This window comes from Theropithecus gelada, chromosome 2 (genome assembly GCF_003255815.1).
Source record: "Theropithecus gelada isolate Dixy chromosome 2, Tgel_1.0, whole genome shotgun sequence".
Classification (NCBI taxonomy): Eukaryota; Metazoa; Chordata; class Mammalia; order Primates; family Cercopithecidae; genus Theropithecus; species Theropithecus gelada.
Window position 1 is genome coordinate 44,903,497 of NC_037669.1, and position 25,110 is coordinate 44,928,606.

General features: G+C 43.5%; 1 protein-coding gene across 2 annotated transcripts in view; it reads right to left on the bottom strand.

Moving 5' to 3' along the window:
• The window catches only part of HEG1 (heart development protein with EGF like domains 1), an 88,870-nt gene that overhangs the window by 50,601 nt on the left and 13,159 nt on the right, over positions 1-25,110 (bottom strand). For both annotated transcript variants that reach the window (XM_025375894.1, XM_025375895.1), the window contains exons 2-5: positions 11,733-12,026; positions 9,721-10,023; positions 2,963-3,301; positions 1,433-1,768 (exon numbers count right to left, since the gene is read on the bottom strand). In XM_025375894.1, the coding sequence (XP_025231679.1) occupies positions 1,433-1,768; positions 2,963-3,301; positions 9,721-10,023; positions 11,733-12,026 (1,272 nt within the window). The remainder of the gene's footprint in view (positions 1-1,432; positions 1,769-2,962; positions 3,302-9,720; positions 10,024-11,732; positions 12,027-25,110) is intronic.

The window sequence follows — 25,110 nt, forward strand, 5'->3', positions numbered from 1 at the left end:
AGTCAGCCACAAAGAACTCTTACAATTTAATAATAAAGAGTCAAATAAACCAATTTTAATAGTCAAAAGGTTGGAATAGACATATTCAAAGAAGACATACAAGTGGCCAAGAAGCACAAATGATGCAGCCACTTTGGAAACGAGTTCGGCAGTTCCTCAGAAGGTTAAAAATAGAACAGCCACAGCCACATAACCTGGCCCTTTCTAAAGAATTGAAAATTCTTTATTCTTGTATATGTATACACTTGCACCCGAACGTTCACCAAAGCATTACTCATCATAGTCAAAAGGTGGGAACAACCTAAACATCCATCAATCGATGACAATTGATAAACGAAGTGTGGCATATCCCTGCCATGGCATATTAGTAAGCCACGAAAAGGAACGAAGTTGTGATACAACATGAATGAACCTTGAAAACATGACACTAAGGGAAAGACACAAAGGACCACATATTGTATGATTTCATTTATAGGAAATGTCTCGAATGGACAAATCTACAGAGACAGAAAACGCAGGAGTGATTGCCAGGGACTGGAAGAGGGGAGAATGGGAGGTGACTGCTGATGAGTTTGGAGTTTCTTTGTGGGGTGATGGAAATGTTCCGGAATTAGACAGTGGTGATGCTGCACAACTTTGTGACTACACTAAAAATCACTGAATTGTGTACTTTAAATGGGCAAATACTATGGAATGTGAAATACCTCAATAAAGCTGTTTTTTTAAAAAGAGAGAATTTATTTGAATGAATGCGCCGACAACTACTAACAAGAAGGTGAGATTTTCACCTTCCAGAAGCTCTGTGACTGAGGCAGGTATGGAGTTATGGGTTGGCCACAGGGAATGAGAGGATGTGGACAGAGAAGTCCCTGAGCTATGTGTGGGAAGAGGAAGTGGCAAGAACAGCTTCTCAGAGATGTACCAGAAAAAACTGGGGGATATATAGGTGTATCTGTATCAACCAGCCAGAATAAGGGCCTGGGAAATAAGGAAGAAAGGTGGAGGGGCCTGAGGAGTTCTTTCATTCACTCATGCTTTTTTTCTGGGGGGGCGGGGGGGAGAGTTTCACTTTGATTGCCCAGACTGGAGTGCAGTGGTGTGATCTCAGCTCACTGCAACCTCCACCTCCTGGGTTCAAACAATTCTCCTGCCTCAGCCTCCCAAGTAGCTGGGATTACAGGTGCCCGCCACCACACCTGGCTAATTTTTTGTATTGTTAGTAGAGACGGGGTTTCATCAAGTTGGTCAGTCTGGTCTCGAACTCCTGACCTCAGGTGATCCACCCGCCTCGACCTCCCAAAGTGCTGGGATTACAGGCGTGAGCCACCACCCCTGGCCCTCATGCATGGTTTTAATATGCCACGGATTTCATAAGCATCGTGAGTCCCTCTCTCCTCCATGGGGCACAGTTGCATGCAATGGAAAAACTCACTCGAACGTTCTCCACGTGGTGCTGATGAATTCAAGCTTTCCGAGGAAGATGTAGATGAAGACTCTGAATAATTCCTATCTCCCAACGCTGTGTGACTTCCTCCAGACTGTACAGTAGAGTCTGAGAAATGGGTCAACACTGATGCATTCACACCTTCAGGGTATGAAGCAGAGCTTCCTGTCACATCTGCAGATGTTGTGCTGTTGGTCAAGAGCCAGTGTTCAGTGCTCGCTCCACCTCTTGTGGGTGCGACTGACCTAGACACAGTCTCGGTCTGAGACATGGGACTTCCATTTTGCACGTCAGAGCTGCTGGCAAGCTGATGTTCTCCAAAGGCTGTAAGGTATCATAGGAAAAAAGGCCATGACATAGATATGAAAGAGATCCTTTGGCAACAAAGAAGTGAGACCTCTCTAGGGAAAGATTCTTTGCCAAGGAACCTGGTATGGTGTTTATTAAATGTATTATGCACTATCATATTCTAAATAATTATTTCAAAACTCTTGGGTGGCAGCAAGGTAGCAATACAAAAAAGGATAACTTGCTGAATAGGGGACTTTCGAAACAGCATGTGCAAGTAGCAGAGTAACCTATAGGCTTGAGTGTTTCATTCTCTTTCCCATAGAAAGTGTTTGAGAGAGTGAGTGTGTGGTTACATACAACAAATACAATGCACATAAACATAGCGCACAGTCAGAGCACTTTCCTAAAGCCGTTCTCTTATGAATAAAGGTTATTCTAATACCAAAGTATAGCAGAAACAAAAATCAATTATAAGGATCAAGCTAAACCACGAATTTGGGAACAATATTTACATCTGCACATTTATGTGGAAAGACAATGTGTACACAAAATAACTGAAGCTAGTTTAAAGAGTGGGCCAGGCTGGGCACAGTGGCTCATGCCTGTAATCCCAGCACTTTGGGAGGGCAAGGCGGGAGGATTGCTTAGGGCCAGAGCCCAAGGCCAGCCTGGGCAACATTGCAAGACTCCATCTCTACAAAAAACAGAAAAGTTAGCTGGGTGGAGTGGCATGCACCTGTAGTCCTAGCTACTCCGGAGGCTGAGGTGAGAGATCATCTGAGCCTGGGGAGGTTGAGGCTGCAGTGCGCCGTGATCATGCCACTGCACTCTAGCCTGGGTGACAGAGCCAGATGTTGTCTTCAAAACAAAATAAAACATAAAGAGCAGGCCAGCTCTCAGCTTGAAGACCATGCTGTAGAGTGAAAAGAAGATGGAACTGAGAACGCTGAGGCTAAGGTCTCAACTCTACTGAGTGAGCCAGATGGCCAGGCACCCATTACTTAAATCCTCAGAGCCATAGTTTTCTCATCTATAAGAAAGCAGGAGGAATGACACCTGTCTGACTAACTTCACAATGTTCTCATAAGAGTGACCATGAAAATGCAATAGTGCCATTAAAAAGCATACTTTTCTCTGGAGATTACAAATGGTCTTGAAGAGATCCCCTAAGAAAATTCAACAATTTACAAATGTCCCTAATAGATCAAGTAAAGATGGAATACTTACTTGGGGAATCATTTTGCCAATGCAAAGATGTACGTCCAAATTCATTTTCTGTAGATGGTTCAATGAATTCCCCATCCCCTGGATTCCCAGTTACTCTACTGTTTCTTCTTGATTCCACGGCAGAGGGTGAAAGATGGACTGAAGCTGAAGTCGTGGCAATTTTGGAGTCCTTAGGGAAACCTTCTGTCTTGCTCACAGGTCCCAGACTGACCGTCAAAGATCGGAGTGTTCTCGGGCCACCATCAGTGAACACCGTGGCAGCGTGCATTGTCTTTGTCTGACGGACTGAGGAGCTCTGGAGGCCAGTGGAGCTGTTAAGCTTCTCTGTACTTTCAGAAGCTACAACGGAAAAAGATACGCTTCAAAATTACTCAGGAGTGTAAGAAAATCACTGTATTAGAGATACAAATGATGTTTCTTACATTTTGGCGGATACATCGAAATACCATGGACCTAATATAGATACAAACATATCTATACACACACATGTGACCAGGACACATGCCCTCACTCTCCCCTTACTAGTTCTAATTCTCACAGAGGAAGGTGGAGAACACCGAGATCCCTCGCCAGGCACAATGAGAAGCTTATATGTTATTTGCATTATTTGTTTTTTAAAAAGGAAGATGAAAATGTCTGCTGAATTTTACATGACAGCTTAAACAGGACTGGCCACTGTGATAAGGTTTTTGTTATTTTGCTCTGTTTTGTTTTAGCAATGTAATGCTTTTGTTCAAATGCTGTTATTGATTAAAATCTCATACATAAAATGAATAAAAGTGAAGCTGCTGCAAGGTGACCCACCCCAGGTCACTACTAAGGAGGCCTAGGGTTTTGCAGAACACAGCTGGAACGCTCATGGCCTAGAGCAGTAACTCCCAGCCTTGTCACCATCAAGGGTTCTTTGTTATTCCCCACCTCATGGCCACCCTAAGCCTTATGCTTTGAAAGACTATTCACCAAACTGCATTTGTTAAGTAACAGAATTTCTAACCAGCAGGAAATACTTATTATTACCCCACAAATTTAATTCCACCCAAAAGCAAACAGGCTTCATTGTCACACTTTGCCCCATTAAGCTTTAGAGACCAGCTCTCAAATCTTCATACTACTCCAGTGGGCCCCTTGGAGATCAAGGACTCCACGAGCAGTTTCTCTCATTGATGGACGGCAGCCACGGGGAAACTGTCAAGAACCTCAAGGAGTGAATCAGCCACTATTGGTCAAAAGGCATAGTCTGCTCCACATAAGTACAGGTGGCTCCCTTCCATAAATAACTTTCTAAAGGATGCCCTGAGAACTGACCTCCAGAAAGGTCTATTAAAATCTTCACTCCAAACGGGAATAAACTGCAGGAAAGCTTAGGGAATGGAAAGAAACATGGTGGGTAAGACTAAAGGCACAAAAAGAGAGTGTCTTTCTTCTTTTTAGCCTAAAAATAATAAAAAGTATTCTACACCTATACAATAAAAGGCTTTGAGCTGTTAATTATGGCCTAGAAAAGGGAAAAAGGAAGTTGTCATTACAAACAATTCCTTGAAGACCAGTCCTATGTGTAGTTGTGACCACAACCACAAATAAATTTTAAATATCACTACAGCAAGAGAGAGAGAGAGAGAGAAAGAGAGCGAGCAAGCATGGGAAACAAAAAGGTTCCTCTCACTCTTGTGCAAAACCATAAAACCAGCTATATCTAGAACACAGCCAGCAGCTCTGGTCACCCCACCTTAATGGAGACAAAATGAAGATGCAGGCAATCTATAAAACTAGTAATGGAAACAAGAAACAGAAAGACCTGGACACAAAAATAGAGTCCCAGACCACCAAAATCCACCTCTACTTAAAAACATAAACCAAACCAAACCAAACCAAACCAACAAAACATATTTCAGTATTTAAAAAAAGAAAAAGAAAAAAAGAAAAGAAAGCATAATAGACATGCCCCAAATCCTCACTCAACCACATGGCTTCTCAGCCCTAATTTCATTAGAGTCATCATTTATATCCACCAAATTACAGCCTCATCAGCTTTCTGGAGGTTCTTTCAAAACACTTCTATTCCCAGGAAACTGCATGAATTTCATCCATTCAACATTCCCATCAAAATCCAGTGATCGACCTGGTGCAGTGGCTCATGCCTGTAATCCCAGCACTTTGGGAGGTCGAGGTGGGTGGATCACCTGAGGACAGGTGTTTGAGACCAGCCTGGCCAACATGGTGAAACACCATCTCTACTAAAAATACAAAAATTAGCTGGCTGTGGTGGTGGGTGCCTGTAATCCCAGCTACTCAGGAGGTTGAGGCAGGAGAATTGCTTGAACTCGGGAGGTGGAGGTTGCAGTGAGCTGAGATTGTGCCACTGCACTCCAGCCCGAGCGACAAAGAGAGACTTGGTCTCAAACAAACAAACAACCAACCAAACCAAACCAAACAAACAAAAAACTCCAATGGTGATACTGAATTCAGCCTGAAAAACCCAGGCCTGTCCACCTCTAGTGGATTTAGCAAATCAATGGAAATGAAATATAATTACAAAAGTCACAAATGCTGAAAGTCAGGAAAGGAAAATGGCTCTGTTTTTCCCTGACTCTGAGAGCTCTGCAGAACATTGCTTCTTTATCTCATTATCTCATCATTATCATCATTATCAAAAACTACCATTCACTGACCAATTATGACTTGCAAGGAATTGGGCTAAGTACATTATGTACAAATCTCACTTAGTCCTCATGGGAAAGCTATGAAATGTGTGTGAATACTTTGACAGAGTTGGTGACTCTTTGTACAAAGAGAAAATGTTTGGTCAAACTAATCTACAAACACCACTTATATTACTAAATGAGCACCTGTTAAATAAATCTAGGGGGAAATGTACCACATTTCTAATCAACAGGCTAGATTCTTGGTTATTTAATAATTGCCCTTCTTGCTCATTTCTACCCCTAAAGCAGCCATTCAAAGATGGAAAGACCGGCCGGGCGCGGTGGCTCAAGCCTGTAATCCCAGCACTTTGGGAGGCCGAGACGGGCGGATCACGAGGTCAGGAGATCGAGACCATCCTGGCTAACACGGTGAAACCCCGTCTCTACTAAAAATACAAGAAAATTAGCCGGGCGAGGTGGTGGGCGCCTGTAGTCCCAGCTACTCGGGAGGCTGAGACAGGAGAATGGTGTGAACCCGGGGGGGCGGAGCTTGCAGTGAGCCGAGATCGAGCCACTGCACTCCAGCCTGGGGCACAGAGCAAGACTCCGTCTAAAAAAAAAAAAAAAAAAAAAAAAAAACAAAGATGGAAAGACCATCCATCTGGGGGCAGAAACAAGCCAAATTCCTGATCTTTATAATGGGAGGTTGCAAGAATGCCTGCTCATCTGCTAAAAGTACATGGGTCTCTCTTCAATCATAGCACAAAACACTGGAACCTCAGGAACACGTCGGAATGCTCAACCTTGACCTGACCGCAATCCAGAACTTGCCAGAAGTGCAGCTGAAGCAGCTGATATTTGAGAAAGATACGCCACATCTACAATCTTCAGAGTTATTTATGCTCTCTTTCTTTACAAAGTGAAATCACCACAAAGCAATTTACCTGACCACAGTAGCTTAGCTACCCACAGAAATACTTACATGAGTTGAGATCCATTAGTATACCCTCAGCTCCTATTGAAAATCCATATAAAATATCAGCTTTTAAAGAACATTAGCACAATTTCCACAAAACAGCAATTGAAGGCATTTTGCATTATGATTCTCAACGTTTCTTATATAAACCGTCCTCTTAAAATGTACTGCCCCCAAACACTTATGCCTATGGATGAAATTGTATGCTTACTTTATCTGAAAACAATCGCATGCCCCACCCGGTTTCCCTTTGTGCCCTGGTTTCCAGGAAGCTCAGTACTAAATTTAGTGCTCAATTGTAGCCACTCTCACACAATTCAACATACACATATCTCTTTCCACCTTCAAAAGGGAGCTTTTTTCCCATTTGTTGCTTTGTTTGCTTTTCCCTCCGATGATCAAACAATACAATGGTCATTATTTAAAAATACGGAATGTATAGAAAGATATAAAGCAGCAAAAGATGTAAAGCAGCAAGAAAAACAACTTCCAATGGTTTCTGATCTCTTTTTAAAAATCTGATTCCATTCCCTAGGCCTATACTTGCTTTAACACTGTAAAGCATACAATTTGGTTTTGGAAGCAGGTAACTCCTGGCTATCCCAGCCTCGGAAAAGGTTATGTTGCATGCGTGTGTCTGGGTAGCTGAGTGAAGAGTGAAACGAGGCACAGAATACAAAGGCTGGATACACGTGGAATCACAGAGGCTGAAACTAGAAAGAATCTTTCAGATCATCTGCTCAAATCCCTTCATGTTCCAAATAAGGAGCCCCCTCCTCTCTGTGCCAGGCTCCTAGCTATCTTTCTTGTGTTCACCTAGTGAGGCGCATCACTCATCGGACTGGTGCAAGTGCCAGGCTTTTCACAGGGTCACATTTCCTAGTGGGTGGAGTGGCCAAGTGTTCACAAGCCCCGCTGCATTCCCCCTTTGCTTTTGTTTTTCCAGAGCTGGCCAACCAGGCTGAGTCGACTCCAGGTCTGCCTGGCAGGTCCTGCTGGCTCTCTCTCAGCACTCTTGCCTGAGTGCCTAGAGCTCCTGTATCGTGTAGTCAGAAAGGGACAGTCATGTCTCAACAATTAGATTCAAGGGGAAGACTCTGGTTAGTGGGTTAGCAGATGCCAGCCCAGCTTTAAAAACAGAGCAGAACTTTGTTTCCCATGTAACTTCAGATCCTTGTGCATATACCCTCTGCATCCCCACAGGGAGGAGGGGAGGCTGGCAGGATGGATTCAGACATACTTGGATGCCTGGTAAGAACCCCATTTAACAGCACCCAAGGCCATTTCTAATATCTAAAAGGGTGGTGGGACTCTACCTCAAACTGCACACACAGTTCACTAAAAAGGAAGAGAAATGCTCAGTAAAAGACTCAAGAGATATGAAAGATACGATGAAACTCACCAGCAGTTAAAAGTATAAGCTTTTAAAAGGATGGATGGTAAAAGAATTTCAGGAACAACTATATTTTTTAGTGTTGAAAAATATAGATGAAAAAAATATATAGGTGGATATAGAGTCATAGAGTCAAGTCCAGTAAAGTTGGAAACATAGGCTGATTTTTCAAATATACCACCAAAGTAGGTTGAATTTAAATTATAAATATTAAATGATCCTGACCAGAATCAAAGCATAGCTTCCTAGAAAATGCTTCCTTTCTACCATTTAGTAAAGTTGTAAATCACTGAACCACAGAACTTTGAGGCTGGAAGAATTGCAGCTTTTATCCAATCCAACCAATGTTTATGAATAATGTTAAAAAGCAATCTTCTAAAAACATGAATCATAAATTATATCCAAATCCAGTCAGCAGGAAACTGTGTACAGGGTATGTGGAAGAAGAACTGGCTGCTTTAAACGGGCACTCCAGAAGGGACTTCTGGCTTTAGTTTTGGCTTTGATGACACAAACCCAAACTCCCAGTCTCACAAGGCACTTTCTAAAAACCTCTGACCTATAAAAATTTTGCAATGGCAATTTCAGAGGCAACCTAACCTCTATTTTCCAAGAATATTTCCAACCCTCTCTGTCCTGCTCCCTACGGTACGAGGACGAAAACACAAGCAGCACAAACAAACACTGAATAAAACCTCAGAGAAGAAAAAAGATGGTCAGAGCTTCCAATATTCTCTTTGGCCCATGGCATGATGTGCCCTGTGAGGGTATCTGGGCACATGCTAATCCCTATGTCTTATCGGCTACACCTTGTTCTGGGGCGAGGGGGAACCTAAAAGAAGTAACAGACACAGCCCATGTCCTCAAGAGGATTACAGTCTCTCTGGGCAGAGAGGCATTAGATGACCTGCTGTGACAAGGTGTACAGCACAGAGGACCAGATGGTTGAAGAAAGGCTCGGGAATCCCTGAGCTGAGACTTAACTGATGAGTAGTAATTGGAACAGCAGAGAGAGAGGCGAGCACTCCACAGCTGTAGTTACTAATACCACACCTTGCAAACTCCTGCGTTATATCTGTTTTTGTTTTTTTTTTTTTTCCAAAATGGCACCTAGAAAAATGTACACTCCTGTTTTCTTTACCACCAAAGGAAACATTTTTGCAATAATGAAGAAATAAAATCCCACTCCTAATCAAATGGTACAATGCTCACCATTTCATGCACCCCAAGATAAAGTCTCTTGTTTGAGAACAGACACCAATAGCTGGGTGCAGTGGCTCACGCCTGTAATCCCAGCAATTTGGGAGGCCGAGGCAGGGGGATTCCCTGAGGTCAGGAGTTCAAGACCAGCCTGGCCAACATGCTGAAACCTCATCTCTACTAAAAATACAAAAATTAGCCGGGCATGCGGATGGGCGCCTGTAATCCCAGCTACTCAGGAGACTGAGGCAGGAGAATCACTTGAACTTGGGAGGCAAAGGTTGCAATGAGCTGAGATTGCGTCACTGTACTCTAGCCTGGGCGACAAAAAAAGAAAAACTGTTAAACATGGGCCTCAATACTGAGATAAACTGGGTAGGTTGTACTTACTTCCACCCCAAGTACCTGGCATTAGAGGAAGAGCATTTTGGCTTGATGTCTTTTCCCCTTATTCCCTATTATGAGTATGTAACTAGCTGGCTATGCACATTGATTTATGTCTACTTCGGGTGACTTCTGAGTGTTAAGCTGGGTATGTGGCACTCACATGAGGAATGGTCTGAGAGAGGAGAGGAAGCTGCTGTCCTATAGAAATGCATCCAGGAGAGATCTGGTCCTGAGGAATTTATCTTCCTAGAGGGCATGGTCAGCTCTCCCATCTCCAAAGCATGAAGAGAGGACGGGCTCCAAGTCGAAGTGGTGGCCTCTTGGCTGTGCACAGTCACTTCTTCTGACAGCCCCATCAACCTCTCTGTTCCCATCTCCAAGGTTGTTCCGCTCTTTGTTTGAAAAGGGGCAATTCTTTCATCGAACTCTGAACTGCTGGATGGCAGGTGAAGACTTTCCGAGGCTGAAAACAGACAGCTACAATTAGAATTCCACCAGCAGACTTCAAAATGTCTTAATATGCTTTTAGGGGGCTCAGTTCTGACACCTACAAAATATACACACATGAGAAGAAATTAGGATAATAATTCATTCTACAAAAAATAAACTCCTGAAAGAGACCATAAACCAAGCCAGAGACTGTTATTAGATCTCACAAAGATTCTGTGTATTGTGGTAAAATTCTCAGAAAAGGGGCTCACTGGAGGTAAGTATGGAATCGGAGATCAGGGTTCTGATCATTAGGACCCAGCATCCACATTCCACCAAATTGGTCCCAGAATTTACCTGAATGCAATATAAACAAAATTCCCAATATCTAGGTGACCAAGAAGACCAGGGAATATCACGTGCAGAGTTTCTAAGCTCTGTAAGAATCATTTATGAATACAAAAGACTTTCATATGCATCTTTACAGGATCAAGCCCCTCCCAACCAGATCTCCTGCCACTAGGACCTGAAACCATGGAGTCATCCCTGACGGCTTCATCCTTTACTTTCAGGCCATCAACAGATCCTATCACTTTTCCTTGGTGAAGTCTCTACCAATCCCCTCCTCTTTATCCCTGTGGCCACCAGGCCACATTGCAGCACCTGATGTCTGAATTTCTCTGTCTGCCTGGGTGGTCCTTTTGACTCCAGGTTCCCTCCATCCTCCCACCCCCATGCTAGACATCCTGTACCTGCCTGCCGGGTGAATCCTCCTCAAATTCACTTTAGCTATGTCACTTACTTGCTCAGAAACCTTCACTGACTCTTCCTACCACACCAAATCTAAACTGCCAGGTTTCTAAAGTCCTCTCTGATTGTCCCTAACCCCATCCACACAATGGTCCTGCCTGCTCCTCCTCTCCTCTGTGGGCAACTGATACCCTTCCCAAGGGAGGCTGCTGGCCTTGCCACCCTACAGACAGGCCACACCTGTCTTTCTCTCCTCTGCACTTCACTCTCATTGTCCAGGCATTCCACACCTCAGCACCCCCGCCACCTTGCTCAGATACACACACATAAGCTCTAATCCCAGTTTGGAAACCTGTTAACTGTTTGACCCACACGTATTGGGTCGACTAACTTCTCTGAGCTTCAGTTTCCAAATGCCTTAAAGGAGAACAACATGATCTAACGGGCTTGCTGGAAGGATTGAAAGAACAGACACGGTGGTATGTAGTAGGTCCCTAATTAATGCCAGTTTTTCTTAGACTTCTCTTCCTCGATGAAATCTTACCCACTGAGCCCCAGCACCTTCTTGACATTCTTTGCTAAAAATAGCAAACCACCAGGCTGTGCACACCAGAGCAAGAACAACCGTTTGGGCCACATGAACACAAACCAAACCCAAGCCTGTCCCAGCTATGCATCCCACAAAATATAGTGTCTCTGAGACCCTCGGGTGTGGCAGGCTCCCTGGAAAAGGCACAAAGTTTGGATTCCACTGGCCGTGGATCACAGATACCACAGGACCAGCGAGGCTGCTCAGCAAATCTGCATCCTTGTCTGGTCTGTATTGACAAGCATAATACAAATGAGGCCTAAGTCACAGGTCTGACCCACCCCAGCCTAGGAAACTTGGAAGGGCACAATGGTTCAGAATGGGGGTTGTGGGGAATGGCAGAAACTTTGTTTTCCAGGACTGGACACGCATGCATGAAACGCACATCATCAGCACAAGCTCACCTAAGGTGCTACTCTGGGAAGTCAGAGCTGTTGCAATCTCCAGCGAGTACCCAACAGGCAAATTGGTGAAGTTTGTTCTACTTGAAGAGCCATTCCTTCCTCTAGCCTCTGCTGTTTCAGCAAGTAGAGTGAGGTTTTCTGGAGCATCCGAAGCAGCATAGCTCTTCCCGGAGGTCTGAACCATCACGCCCTCTTTGGAGGACACTGTTGAAAAGTCCTCTTGATTCTGATAGAAGGTGATGTTTTCTATGTGGGACTCAGTGTTACTTTCTGGCCAGTGTTTCCAGGCAGCATCTGAAACAAGAAGAGGATACATCAGGGAGAACTTGCAGGCTTCTGAAAAGAAAAGTAAACCTTCAGAAAAGATACTATGAGACACATCAGTAGAGAGGGAATGTAAATAAAAGAATTTTGGCCAGGTGTGGTGGCTCACGCCTGTAATCCCAGCACTTTGGGAGGCTGAGGCGGGAGGATCACCTGAAGTCAGGAGTTCAAGACCAGCCTGGCCAACATGGTGAAACCCTGTCTCTACTGAAAATACAAAAAAATTAGCCAGTCGTGATGGCAGGCACCTGTAATCCCAGCTACTAGGGAGGCTGAGGCAGGAGAATCACTTGAACCCGAGAGGTGGAGGTTGCAGTGAGCCAAGAATGTGCCATTGCATTCCAGCCTGGGCAACAAGAGTGAAACTCAATCTCAAAAAAAATAATAATAATAATTTCTCCTTTCTTTTTTCCCCATATTAATTGTTCTTATAATCCAGAGGAAGGAATTATGAAGCCACAATACAATACAGGATTAAATTTCATTGTACATAGAATAAATGATAACAATTTATTGATAGAAAGAGATCAGCATGGGGCTCATGGAAGAGCAACTGAACCTCTGGCACCTGTGCAGGTCAGAGAGGGAACTGGAGAAGGAAGATTGGGGGTAAGCATAAGGCAAGAAGCATCTCATATTTGCCAAAGTTGCTAAGTCTGCCTCCTGGGGTGGTAGGAAGCTATTATACAAGCTGGCAGCCCTTGGCCCTGACACCTACTCTTGCAGGTGGGAGGTGTAATGCACAATTCTGATAAAACATGAAGACTCTGGCAATATTACTAAAACTTGTGTGATATGAATGGGTTTGAGGCAGTAATTCCAAATTGAATTTATCTGAAGGAGATAGTCAAGAATGTGGACAAAGATTTAGCTGCATAGATGTTCATTACAGCATTGTTTACAATAGAAAAAGGAAAAGAAAGAACTAAACCTAAAACTCATTCAGCGGGGGAGGGTCATGCATCTTGCCCAAGTCGCACAGTCAAAAAGCAGGAGGGCCAGGCAGCCTGCTCCAAACCCAGGCCCCTCGCCCGCCAGCTGTGCTCAGCTGGAAGGGAAAATGGTGGAGAGGAGTTTGGTTTCCAGTTGGGAGTGCTGAGGAAATAATGCTCTTGAGTATGGACTGTTACTTGAAGCCTGTATATTAGGAATGTATTTATATTAGTCAGAAAATACATTTAAATGATAGTTAACGTCCATAATGCCCAAGACGGTGGCAAAGAGGGTATTAGTTAAAAATGTTCTGAGGATAGTTAAAGTTGGGGGTTAAATTGGGCAAGAGTAAGTCATGTGTAGCATCAAATGCCATTTGTCAAGGCAGGAGGTTCAGGGTCAGAGCAGGTGTGTGGGATGCCCAAGTCCAGTCCAAGAAAGCTGCCCTGTTACTCTGGAAAAGTCTGTACCCAGCCTGGCCACTGCTCAGAAGCCAAAGCTGGGCCACTGCTGGGTGCTGGGCCCCTAAAAAATAGCACCAAAACCAAACAGGATTCTGAGAACACTGTCCTTTCCCCATACATCCAAAACAATATGGAATCCAATATCAAATATGGGTGCCAATTGAGGGACACTGAGAAAGGGTGAGGACAGGACCACGTGACGTTGTCGCTGATTACGTGACTCCCTGAAAACAACATTTAATTTTCCCCACTTGGAAATGGTATTTCTCTTTCTGCTTGGGAATGGGGACTGTGGGCACTGGTGAGAAACCTCTGCGGGGATGAATGGAATCACTTCTATTCATATGAATCAAACAAAAATGGCAAACCGTCAGACAAGTAGAAGCTGCAGGCAGAACCTACAGTTTGTATCTAAATACCACACACACATACATACATACATACATACACACACACACCCCCACATATACCCCTCACACACATACGCACACACACACATACACATGCACACACATACACACGCACACATACACACATATACACACGCACACACACACACGCACACACACGCGCGGAACAAGTTATCTCTCAGATCAGTGCTGCCTAAGCGATACTGAGTCACAAACACAATCTACAAGTGTACACTTTAAATTTTCTAGTAGCTGCATTTTTAAAATTAAAAAATATGAAATTAATTTCAATATTAATATTTTATTTCACTCAGCATATCTAAAATATTATCACTCAATGTGTAATTGATATAAAAATATTGAGATATTTTATATTCTTTTTTTGGTATTAAACGTTTAAAATCCAGTGAATGTTTTGGGAACCACATCTCAAGAGTTCCATAGCCACACGTGGCTGGTGGCTGCATCACTTGCCAGTGCAGTTCTAGATCGATGGTTCTGAACATTTCTCCACCCTGATTCACTCCTTCTAGAAGCAGTGGCTCACTTATTTGGGGTTAGGGGGTGATGATTGCAAAAAACTTCCAGAAGACATTCTGACAAACCTTCCTGAGAGAATCACTTCCTCCCCAAATCCCTTGAGAGTTACTGTTTTTATGCCTCTTGATCTGTTTCCTGTGGGTGATAATTAACAGAGGCTTCCTGGAGGGGGAGGGAAGTTGCCATGCATCTGGGCTCCTCTGGGGCCCAGTTCCAGACAGGCAAGACCCACGTGCAGCTAGAAATGGGACGTGGAAGGGCGTTTCCAGGGGTAGCCACAAGGCCTCCAAGTTCAACTTGAGAGCCTAGGGTTACAGACAGCAGTGGCCCACAGGACACGCTCCCTTTGTTCTACCTCTGGGAGCTACAAAGGCAAGTTGGTCTCCTGGGAGGAGGTGAAAGGTCTGAGGATGCTTTCTCTCTCCTCTTGGTTAACTGTACACAATAAGAAATTATTCCCCAAGGAAGCCAGAGAGAAGCGATTGTGGGGAAGCAGAAGGGACTCGAAACCTATGCCCCAAAGCTGGCCAGCTGTGAGCAAAGGGAAGGCAATGAACTTGGCTCCATTACAACCTTCAGACAAGGTGAGACTCAGCCATTGGTGAGTGTGATGGGGCCTTTGAGGAGGCAGCTTTGTTCCCTTCCTCTCCAGGGACCAGGAGTGGAGGTCCCAGAGCCCAGTCAGCTCAGGGAACTCCAGTGCAGTCTCCGAGGGGAAAAGAACGGCCACATGCAGACAGGGCAGGACCCACACTGACCTGCGCTCTCTTCCTGGAGGGGTGACTAAGGATGTAAGAAAGAAAAAATGCATGCTATAAACAACACTAAAAGGCAGACAATAGTCCTGCAGTATCCTCAATGACCCTGCCACTAAAAACAACTCAAAATGCTGAACAAAATATATTTTTAAAAAAATTTCTGAAAGCATTGCTGAGCTGGCAAGTAAGTAAAGAATCAAATCTTCTGAGGCCAAAAATGAACCATGACTAGGAATCCAGAGAAATGAGCTAATGTTGAGGCTGGCAGCTGCCCTGGAGGCACCTGTTCAACATTTGTGACCTTGAATTTCTGTTCTGATGGCTGCCGAGAATCAGGAGATGGGAGACACGATTCTCAAGGAGGCAATCCAACAGGAAACCACTGTGTAAAGCTGGGACTTTACACAGCTATGTCTTGGGTGTAAGGCAAATAGAAACAAACCTGCCCCACAGAAGGGCACAGCAAAGAAACCTGGCCCTTCAATCTTGGTTTCAAGTGAAAGAAGAAATAAATCTCACCCAAGAATATATAACCATAAAGCTAGCCCTCGTATGGGTGTGCCGCATGTCACATTACCTCTGTGGTCTAAACTAAGGATGTATTTACGAGTGGTCCTGAATCCTGCGAATGTACTAAAAACCACCGAATTGTATACTTTCAAAGCGTAAACTTTATGGCATGTGAATCAGGGGCCTCCACACCCAGGCCACGGACTGGTAGCGGTCCATGGGTTATTAGGAACCAGGCTGCACAGAAGGAGGTGAGCAGTGGGCGGGCGAGCATTGCCACCTTAGCTCCGCCTCCTGCCAGCTAAGCAGTGGCATCAGATTCTCAAAGGAGCAAGAACCTTATTGTGAACTGTGCATGTCCGAAAGATCTAAGTTGCATGCTCTGTCTGAGAATCTAACGCCTGATATGATCTGAGGTGGAAGAGTTTCATCCCAACCCCCAGCCCACCCCACTCCACCCTATCTGTGGAAAAATTGTCTTCCATGAAACCGGTCTCTGGTGCCAAAAAGGTTGGGGACCACTGATGTAAATTATATCTCCAACACACACACATCCTGTTAATAATGGAGCAGGGGCGGTCCTGATGGATAGTGCCTTCAGGTACCTGTATTGTGTAGACACAAATACAAATGCTCGCCAGATAAACATATCTTCAAACCAGTTGTTATCACTTATTGATAACATTCTAAGGAATAAGAGACCACAGTCAAAAATCACAAAATACATGAGAAAATGAGGCATCCATGAGGAAACAAGACATCCATACCTCTTTGTCTGGTAACTCTAGTATTTGAAGTCTTTGCTTGTTAAACAATTGCCAACAAATTAGACAAGCAAAGACTTCAAATGCTAGAATTACCAGACAAAGAAGTATATAAAACTACATTAGAAAAAAATGTTTAAAAAAGAGACTATAAATAATAACCCAAAATATTTGAAACAAAGCTAGATGGAAATTCTAGAAATAAAAAAGTAGTAATTGAAATTTTAAAAACTCAACAGCAGATTAGATATGACCAAAGTGAGAATTAGAAAATAATTATAATTCACTAGGCATGGTGGCTCACACTTATAATTCTAGCACTTTGGGAGACCAAGGCAGGAGGATCACTTGAGCCCATGAGTTAAAGACCAGCCTGGGCAACATAGTGAGACCTTGTCTCTACAAATAATAAACAAAATTAGCTGGGTATGGTGGTGCATACCCATGGTCCCAGCTACTTGGAAGGCTGAGGTGGAAGGATCGCTTGAGCCCGGGAGATGAAGGTTGCAGTGAGCTGTGATTGTGCCACTATACTCCAGCTTGGACAACAGAGTGAGACCATCTCGAAAGAAAAAAAAAAAAGAGTTAGAAAATAAATGATAATAGAACGCTCAAAATGAGATTTAAAAACAGAAAAATATGAAAAAGAGGTTAAGAGACAAAAAGAATGAGAAAGTCCAACACACAATGGATTGGAGTTTAGGAGGAGAAAACAGAGAAAGTAGAAGTGAAAATATTTCTTTAATTTTTATTGTTTTATTTTTTATTTGAGACAGAGTCTCACTTTGTCACCCAGGCTGGAGTACATCTCAGCTCACTGCAACCTCCACCTCCTGGGTTCAAGCAATTCTCATGCCCCAGCTTCCTGAGTAGCTGGGATTACAGGTGTGCCACACACCTGGTTAATTTTTTTGTATTTTTAGTAGAGATGGGGTTTCACCATGTTGGCCAGGCTGGTCTCAAACTCCTGACCTCAGGTGATCTGCCCACCTCAGCCTCCCAAAGTGTGGGGCTTATAGAAGTGGTAATATTTCAAAAGGTAATGGCTGGAAAATTTCCCAAACTAATGAGAACTATAAACCTTCATTTTAATGGAGGCTTCTTAGGAGACTAAATTGAAAAAGAAACATATACCTCTATCATAGTGAAACTGCACAAAAACCACAGACTAAGACTAGGTCTTAAAAGCAACCAGAGGGGAAAAAAATGATAAATCATCCATAGAAGGTGACAATTACAGCTGATTTCTCAGCAGTGACAATGGAAGCCAAAAGACAGTGGATAAATATTTTCAACGTGCTGAGAGAGAAAACTATAATCGTACATTCAGCAAAGCTATCTTTCAGAAACATCTTCAGACTATCAAATAAAAACACATTCAGTCAAAATTAAGCTTTTCAACCATTCCTACCAAAGGAAATTATAACAAATTTCTTTCAAGCAGAAGAAAAACAATCCTTAATGAAAGATATCAGATGCAAGTCAATGTAATGAGCAACGAAAACAACACATGTGTGAATAAATCTAAAGGAACACTGAATTTATGAAATAATAACAATAATTTCTCATTTGTGAAATAAAACAAGATGGAACAAATCCTGCATAACAATAGCTCATAAGTCTGGCATGGGATAATTAGAATCATGGTGCGTAGGAGAAGGTTAACTTTGAGTTCTGTGAAAAACGCATTTAAAATATCTCTCTAAAGAATAGAAATAGAGGCCTGGCATGGTGGCTCACGTCTGTAATCTCAGCACTTTGGGAGGCTGAGGTGGGAGGATTACTTGAGGCCAGGAGTTTGAAACCAGCCTGGGCCACATAGTGAGATACTGTCTCTATCAAATAAAAAAAATTAACCAGGCATGGTGGTACATGCCTGTAGTTGCAGCTACTTGGGAGGCTAGGGTGGGAAGATCGCTTGAGCCCAGGAGGTCAAGGCTGCAGTGAGCTGTGATGGTGCCACTGCACTTCAGCCTGGATGACAGAGCAAGACCCTGTTTCAAAAAAAAAAAAAAAAAGAATAGAAATAGAATGTGTCACTTCCAAATTGGTAGAGCTTGGAATGATAGAAAATGAATACTGCCTAAAACCAAATATTAAAAAAAAATCAATAATAGATAGCAACATAAGCAGGTTAGAGATATGGAAAAAAATACTAAGATAATCAGTTAAAAGGGTTGAGAATGTTTGATTGTGGGGAACAAAAAATGATGATGATAGGAGTAATCAGAGTTTTATTACAGCCTTATACAATCTATTTGACCTTCAAACTATGTATAAGTCTGACAAAAATAAAAGCTATATTTGTAAAAAGTTGAATGACAAACAAGGGTAAATGTCTGCAGTGCCTGATAAAAATGTTTAGCATCCTTAACACACAAAGAACTTTTTCAAATCCCTAAGATGTACCCCTCGTAGACAAAGAACATGAATGTGCAATTCACAAAAGGAAATATATAAGTGGAGAATAAATACATGAAAGCGTTGTTGAAAAGCAAGGTACAAACCCAAACTAGAAAAGACCTTTTATATTAGTTGTTTATTTTTGCATATCAAATTGGCAAAGATTTAAGAATAATATCTAATGTCGTTACAGGTACTTTCATACGATATTGGTAAAAATACAATTAACAGTCTTTTTGGTGAGGAATTTAGCAATCCATTGCAAAAGCATTAAAAATAGGTATATATTTTGGCCCAAGAATTCCATTTCTGGAAATGAGTTCTAAGGAAATGATTAGGAAGTGTGCAAAGTTTCGGGTATAAGGAAGTTTATCACAGAATTGTTTATAATAATGAAAAGTGGAAACAACCTAAATTTCAACAATAGGGAGTTAGTTAACTTAATTACGAGACAACAACATTTTAAAGGACTGACCAAAATATATTGTTGATACAGTTTTTCTTAAGTATTATGCTCACACTATATTGTTAAATGCAAACACAAATTACAAAATAGTATGTATCATATGATTCCATGTTATTAAAAATATATCTATGACAAATGTGTCTCCTAAGAAAAAGAACAAAAATGGTTGGTGTCTTGATAAAAGGATCCCAGGTCTACGGACCTGGAGAAGCCACTTAGGAATGGGCTTTCTGGGATCCCCAGACTGCCTCCTAAGGTAGGTGAAGTCTGTAGACCTTTTATAGAAAGTTGGCTCATGCAACTTGCTACTAACCAAGTGTGCAGGTAGGAGTTCCAGTGACATTTCTGAAACATAATATAAGCATGTGAGTGGCTTTTGATGGCATAGCTGAAAGACTGATGAGTTTCCTTGTGCCTTGGCTGCTCTGCCCCTGGATGCCTAACTACTCTCAGTAACAGTCCTGGCCGTAACTGGTGGCTCATGACCACCTCCCCAGAGCAGCCAGACACAAGATACACCCTTGGCCAGTGCAGCCACTGCTGGCCCCTGCTGGCCCCAAGGACCTGCCTTCTGTGGTTCCACCTCCACTTCTTCTCCTTAGTCAGCGGGCACCAGAGTCGCCTGCACTAGTGAGAAGCTACTGCTTTCCGTGTCTCTAGAAATTCAATTCTTAATAAGAGAGGCAGTGGGGGAATGCACAGACTGTAGTTCAAGTGAGACCATGGAGGTTAGACTTCTGGCTCCACCTCTTTCATACCCTATGATCTTAAGTGAGATTGTTAATTTCTCCATGCCCCAGCTTGCCTTTTGTAAAATGAGGATATTAACAGTATCTCCCTCACTGGGTGGTTGTGAAAACCAGTGGAATGTAGACATGTAAGAGCGTAGGAAGAGTACCTGGTACATAGTGAATGCTACATATGTCATAGCTATTAAATGGATTTAGGGTTGTCAACTTTTAAGAAATAGATTTGGGTAGACGACCTTGGCAGGCACTGCTAATCAATCAAAGCTCAGTGTCCTATAATCCTTCTTCAGGTAGTGGACCAGAGCCCGTACCAGAGCGGCCCCAGGCTCCCAAGCCCTCTTAGAAGCTAGGAATCCACTCCAACAAAAGGACTGAGGCTAGACAAATGGCTGCAGGAACAGTCTGGGCCTCGCTGAATTCCACTCCACGACACCTCTCCTAGGAGGTATAGGGAGAGCTTAGGGCGCACAGGGGGAGACCTGGGACCACCTCCAGCACAGCAAGCTCTTGAAGTCACTGGCTCATGCAATTTGCTACTAACCAAGTGTGTAGGTAGGAGTTCCAGTGACATTTCTGAAACATAATGTAAGCGTGTGAGTGGCTTTTGATGGCATAGCTGAAAGACTGATGAGTTTCCTCACTGATCCTTGGGAAACAATATGAAACAATATGAAAGACATCCCACTGTCCCCTATTGAACTCCGGGTGCCCCTCTATATCTCTTATTGCCTACGAACTTTTCCTTAGGAAAGGGATTAATAAACCACACAGCTGGGGCAGGCAACACCCCCAGCCCACCCCTACTGCCACTGGAGGTCTTGTTTGACTGTGAACATCCAAGTGCTTTACACCATTCCCAGCGGCATCTCAGCAGGGACAACGGGTCAAATGCTAAAATATGTACTGAAGTCCAATGACTGATCCTTTCTGAAGCCCTGAGTTAGTTAGGGCCGCTGTGGATGAATTCTGTTGAGGGTATGGCTCCCTATTCAGCACCTGTGTAAACCCTGAATAGAGAGTAATTTGGAATAAACCTGCCACATGGGGGGCGAGGTGTCAAAGAACCTGCTCTTATTCTTGGTGGAGAAGAGAAATGACCATGGAGAAATGGAAAGGAGACAAGATTCCTCAAGCTTCAGAGCCTGCGCCCAATGAAGTCAGGAGTAAGGAGAAGAGGCTGTGCCCCCTCAGACATTCATGGGGTGGGAGGGGGCACCCTGGAGGCTCAGTAGACTGGTGCTGTGCACCTCACCCAGGCCAGCTTCGCAGATGGTCGGAGATGATCATTCAAACCCCATTCACACCAACCCTCTTCATGTTGGAGACGAGACATCCCATTTCTCAGGTATCTTTTGAGCTGAAAATACCATCCTTCCCTCTGTACTTAGCCCCCTGTGCTGGGCTGTAACTTTCCCTTGTACCATGAATGGAGATTAAATTAACAAGAGAGTTTTATTGCTTGCTTTGCCTGTTTTTTTTTTTTTCCTCCTAATTGACAACTTCCACTTCTGTAGCGTCTTAATGTTCCAAAACATCTGTTTGTGAACCAGCATCATCAGGGATGCTAGCACAGCCCAAGAATAGGATTTCCTAATTAGCAGCTGCTACAGAGTCAACTCCTTGCCACCCTCCACTCCCTGCCCGTGATTTGGGGCTTTTCAACTTGCATTGTTTCGGAGCAGTGGAGTGAGTAGGAGCATACAGGGAGTGTGCTGTGTTATCCAAAGAGGCAATTTCCTCCTGGAGGGTCCACCCCACCCCCACACCTCAGCGTCAACCCCCGCAGCGGGCCAAATGACAAGCACTGCCAGCTACAAGCTTGTGTTTCTGAGGCACACAGTTGAAGAACAAGCCCTTTATTTTCTTTTCCCTCCATTTGGATTCAGATTTCACTAACATCTATTTAGGGCTTACCACGTGCTAAACATTTTCACATGCATTATCTCATTAATACCCTGTCAAGCGGGTATTATTATCCTCATACGGCACATGGGGAAACTGAGGGTCAGAAAGATTAAGTGATTGTTCCAGGTCACGCACTCAATAGCAGTACAGACACAGTCTGAACCCAGGGCTCATTCCATCACACTGTATGCAGCTTATTCCGTGAGGCTTTAAGGCACTGGCCAGAAGAGCAGAGCCAAAAAAAAAAAAAGCCCCCCACAAAAAGCCAAACTGCAGCTTGAAACACAACTGTGCTGACCTTGTTTCTCCCTAAGAGGAATGAAATGCTGCCTATCACATGGGCTTTGGAATCAGACAGACTTGATTTGACAACAGCTGCACGTTATTAGCTAGAAGACTGAGCAAGAGGACTTCAAAATCAGCTTCTAACTCAGAAAGGATTTTTATGCATAACGAAAGAATAAGAGAGAAAGAGTGGAGCCATAATGGAGAACGAGCTTGAGGAACAAGAAAAGTCTGTTTTTGAAACGTGACATTCGGGGTGATGTTACAACTTCCAAGTGAAAACGTCTGGCAGACAGTTAAAGATTCAGGACTGCTGATTAGGAGAAGGCCAGGATATGATATACGAAGGGAAAAATCAAGGATCAAGGACTGATTTTGGGGAAAACTTGAATGTGGAGACAGGAGAAGAGCCAGTGACAGAGACACAGATGACAAGGGAAGGATAGGATAAAATTAAAGGTAAGAGCCAGTGAAGAGGAAGGCAGTGAGACCAGCCCTACAGAAAGTCCCTAGGCCTTTCTAGGGTGTTGCCTGGTAGAAGAAAGATGAAAGTCATACTGCTTAAAAGGAAGAGGTTCCAGAACAGTAAGACACTGATCCCCAGCTGCGGAATTCCCCGTTCCTGCCTCCCTGGTAGAGCATTCCTGGGATCCTCAATTTGGGGTCTGGTGGACCACATTCAAATGAAAATATACCTACACTGTTGTAGATACCGGCAACGGATCCTTACACCTATGAGAGTGGGTTTCTTTGTCATTTTAAAACATTTTCCTAAAATTTAATTGTTCATACAGGGAGGGGAGAAAACAGACTCTTTTTCTTTTTTTTTTTTAAAGGACTTTCAGCACCCTCCTTTAAAAATCCCCTTTGAGTATGATGGACGGCCACAGACTGAAGAGGGGCACAGCACTGTTCACAGTTCACAGGTCCTTGCCAGGAGAGTGAATCTGTGCTTCTCTTCCCACAGATCAAATTAAGAAAAAAATTCCCACACATTTTACAATCGACAAAGTACTTTTCACGGGATAATTTCACGGCCTAAATTATCCCTTTAGATTCTGACCCTCTGAGTGGCAGGCAGGAGGGTAATTCTTGCCCTGTCTTACAGAAGTGGAGACTGAGGCTCCGTACAGAAGTCACCTGCCCGGGTTAACCCAGAAAATAGGTGGCAGAGCGGAGACTAGAGACCAGCCCCTTCATTCCAGTGTCTTTCCTCACTGACCACTTTCAAACGAAAACCAGTGAGGACTGAGCAGAGAGAAGCTCTTGCTAAACTGATTTCCGGCGTATGGCAAGCTCTACTAGCTAGCATCCACACTGATTTACTTCCTTCATTCTGGTCAAAGTTACCTGGATTGTCTCTGGTGCCCCCATCCCTCTGCAAAGGTGACCACTACCCTTAGGGACCAAAGCAACCAGCTAGCCTGACCATCACAGGACTGAGGTCCGAGAGGAAGAGTAACAGTTTCAAATCTGCAATCCAACTAATGAGTAGCATTTATCAACTCAAAAAATACTTTCACACCCATTAGGAAGGCTATTATCAAAAACGAAGAATGGAAAAGAAGTGCTGGCAAGGATATGGAGAACTCAGAACACTCCTGCATTGCTGGCGGGAATGTAAGATGGTGCAGCCACTGTAGAAAACAGTATGGCAGTTCCTCAAAACCTTAAGAGTTATGAGTTGATCCAGCAATCCCACTTCTGGGTCTATATCCAAAAGAATTGAAAGCAGGAACTCAAACAGACACTTATGCACCCATTTTCATAGCATTATTCACAACAGCTAAAGATGAAAGCAACCCAGCTATCTATCAGTAGATGAAAGGATAAACAAAATGTGGTATATATGTACAATGGGATATAATTCAGCCTTCAAAATGAGGGAAATTCTAACACATGCTACATGGGTAAACCCTAAAAACATGATGGTAAGTGAAATAAGCCAGCCACAAAAGGACAAATATTATATGATTCCATTTTCATGAGGTATCAAGAATAGGCAAAATCACAGAGACAGAAAGCAGAATAAAGGTTTTCAGGGGCTGGGAGCAGGGAGGAACAGGAAGTTATTATTTAATGAGTTTCTATTTGGGATGATGAAAAATTTCAGTAAACAGATGGTGATGATGATTGCAACAACATTGTGATTATACTCAATGCCACTGAACTGTACAGTTAAAAATGGTTAAAATGGTAAAGTTTATGTTGTGCATATTTTACTACAATAAGAAATGTATGTATTTACTAGGCCAAGTACAGTGGCTCATGCCTATAATCCCAGCACTTTGGGAGGCCAAGGCGGGTGGATCACTTGAGGTCAGGAGTTCGAGACCAGCCTGGCCAACATGGCAAAACCCTATCTCTACTAAAAATACAAAAAGTAGCCAGGCATGGTGGCACGTGTCTGTAATCTCAGCTACTAAGGAGGCTGAGGTACAAGAATCGCTTGAACCTGGGAGGCAGAGGTTTCAGTAAGCCAAGAGCATACCACTACACCCCAGCCTGGGTGACAGAGCAAGACCCTGTCTCCAAAAAAAAAAAAAAAAAAAAGTATGTATTTACTGAACACCAACCATAAGCAAGGCACTGTGAGGGTTACAAGGATGAATCAGGTATAGAATCTGCCTCCAGGAGTTCCAGGAGAGCTGGACCATGTTAATAGGTCTCTATGATGCTTCTGAGGTATGAGAAGGGGCCCCCCAGGGGTAGATACTGAGACTGTGCCTGGGAGTTTGGAAGGGGCAAGGCTGGGACTACAAACCCATCCTCCCTTCCACGGCTGTCAGTCCCAGTCCCCTTCAGATAGCAGGAGCCCTTCCCCTGCAGGCCCTCTTGGCCTGATACCTTCCCCCAAGGGTCCTCCC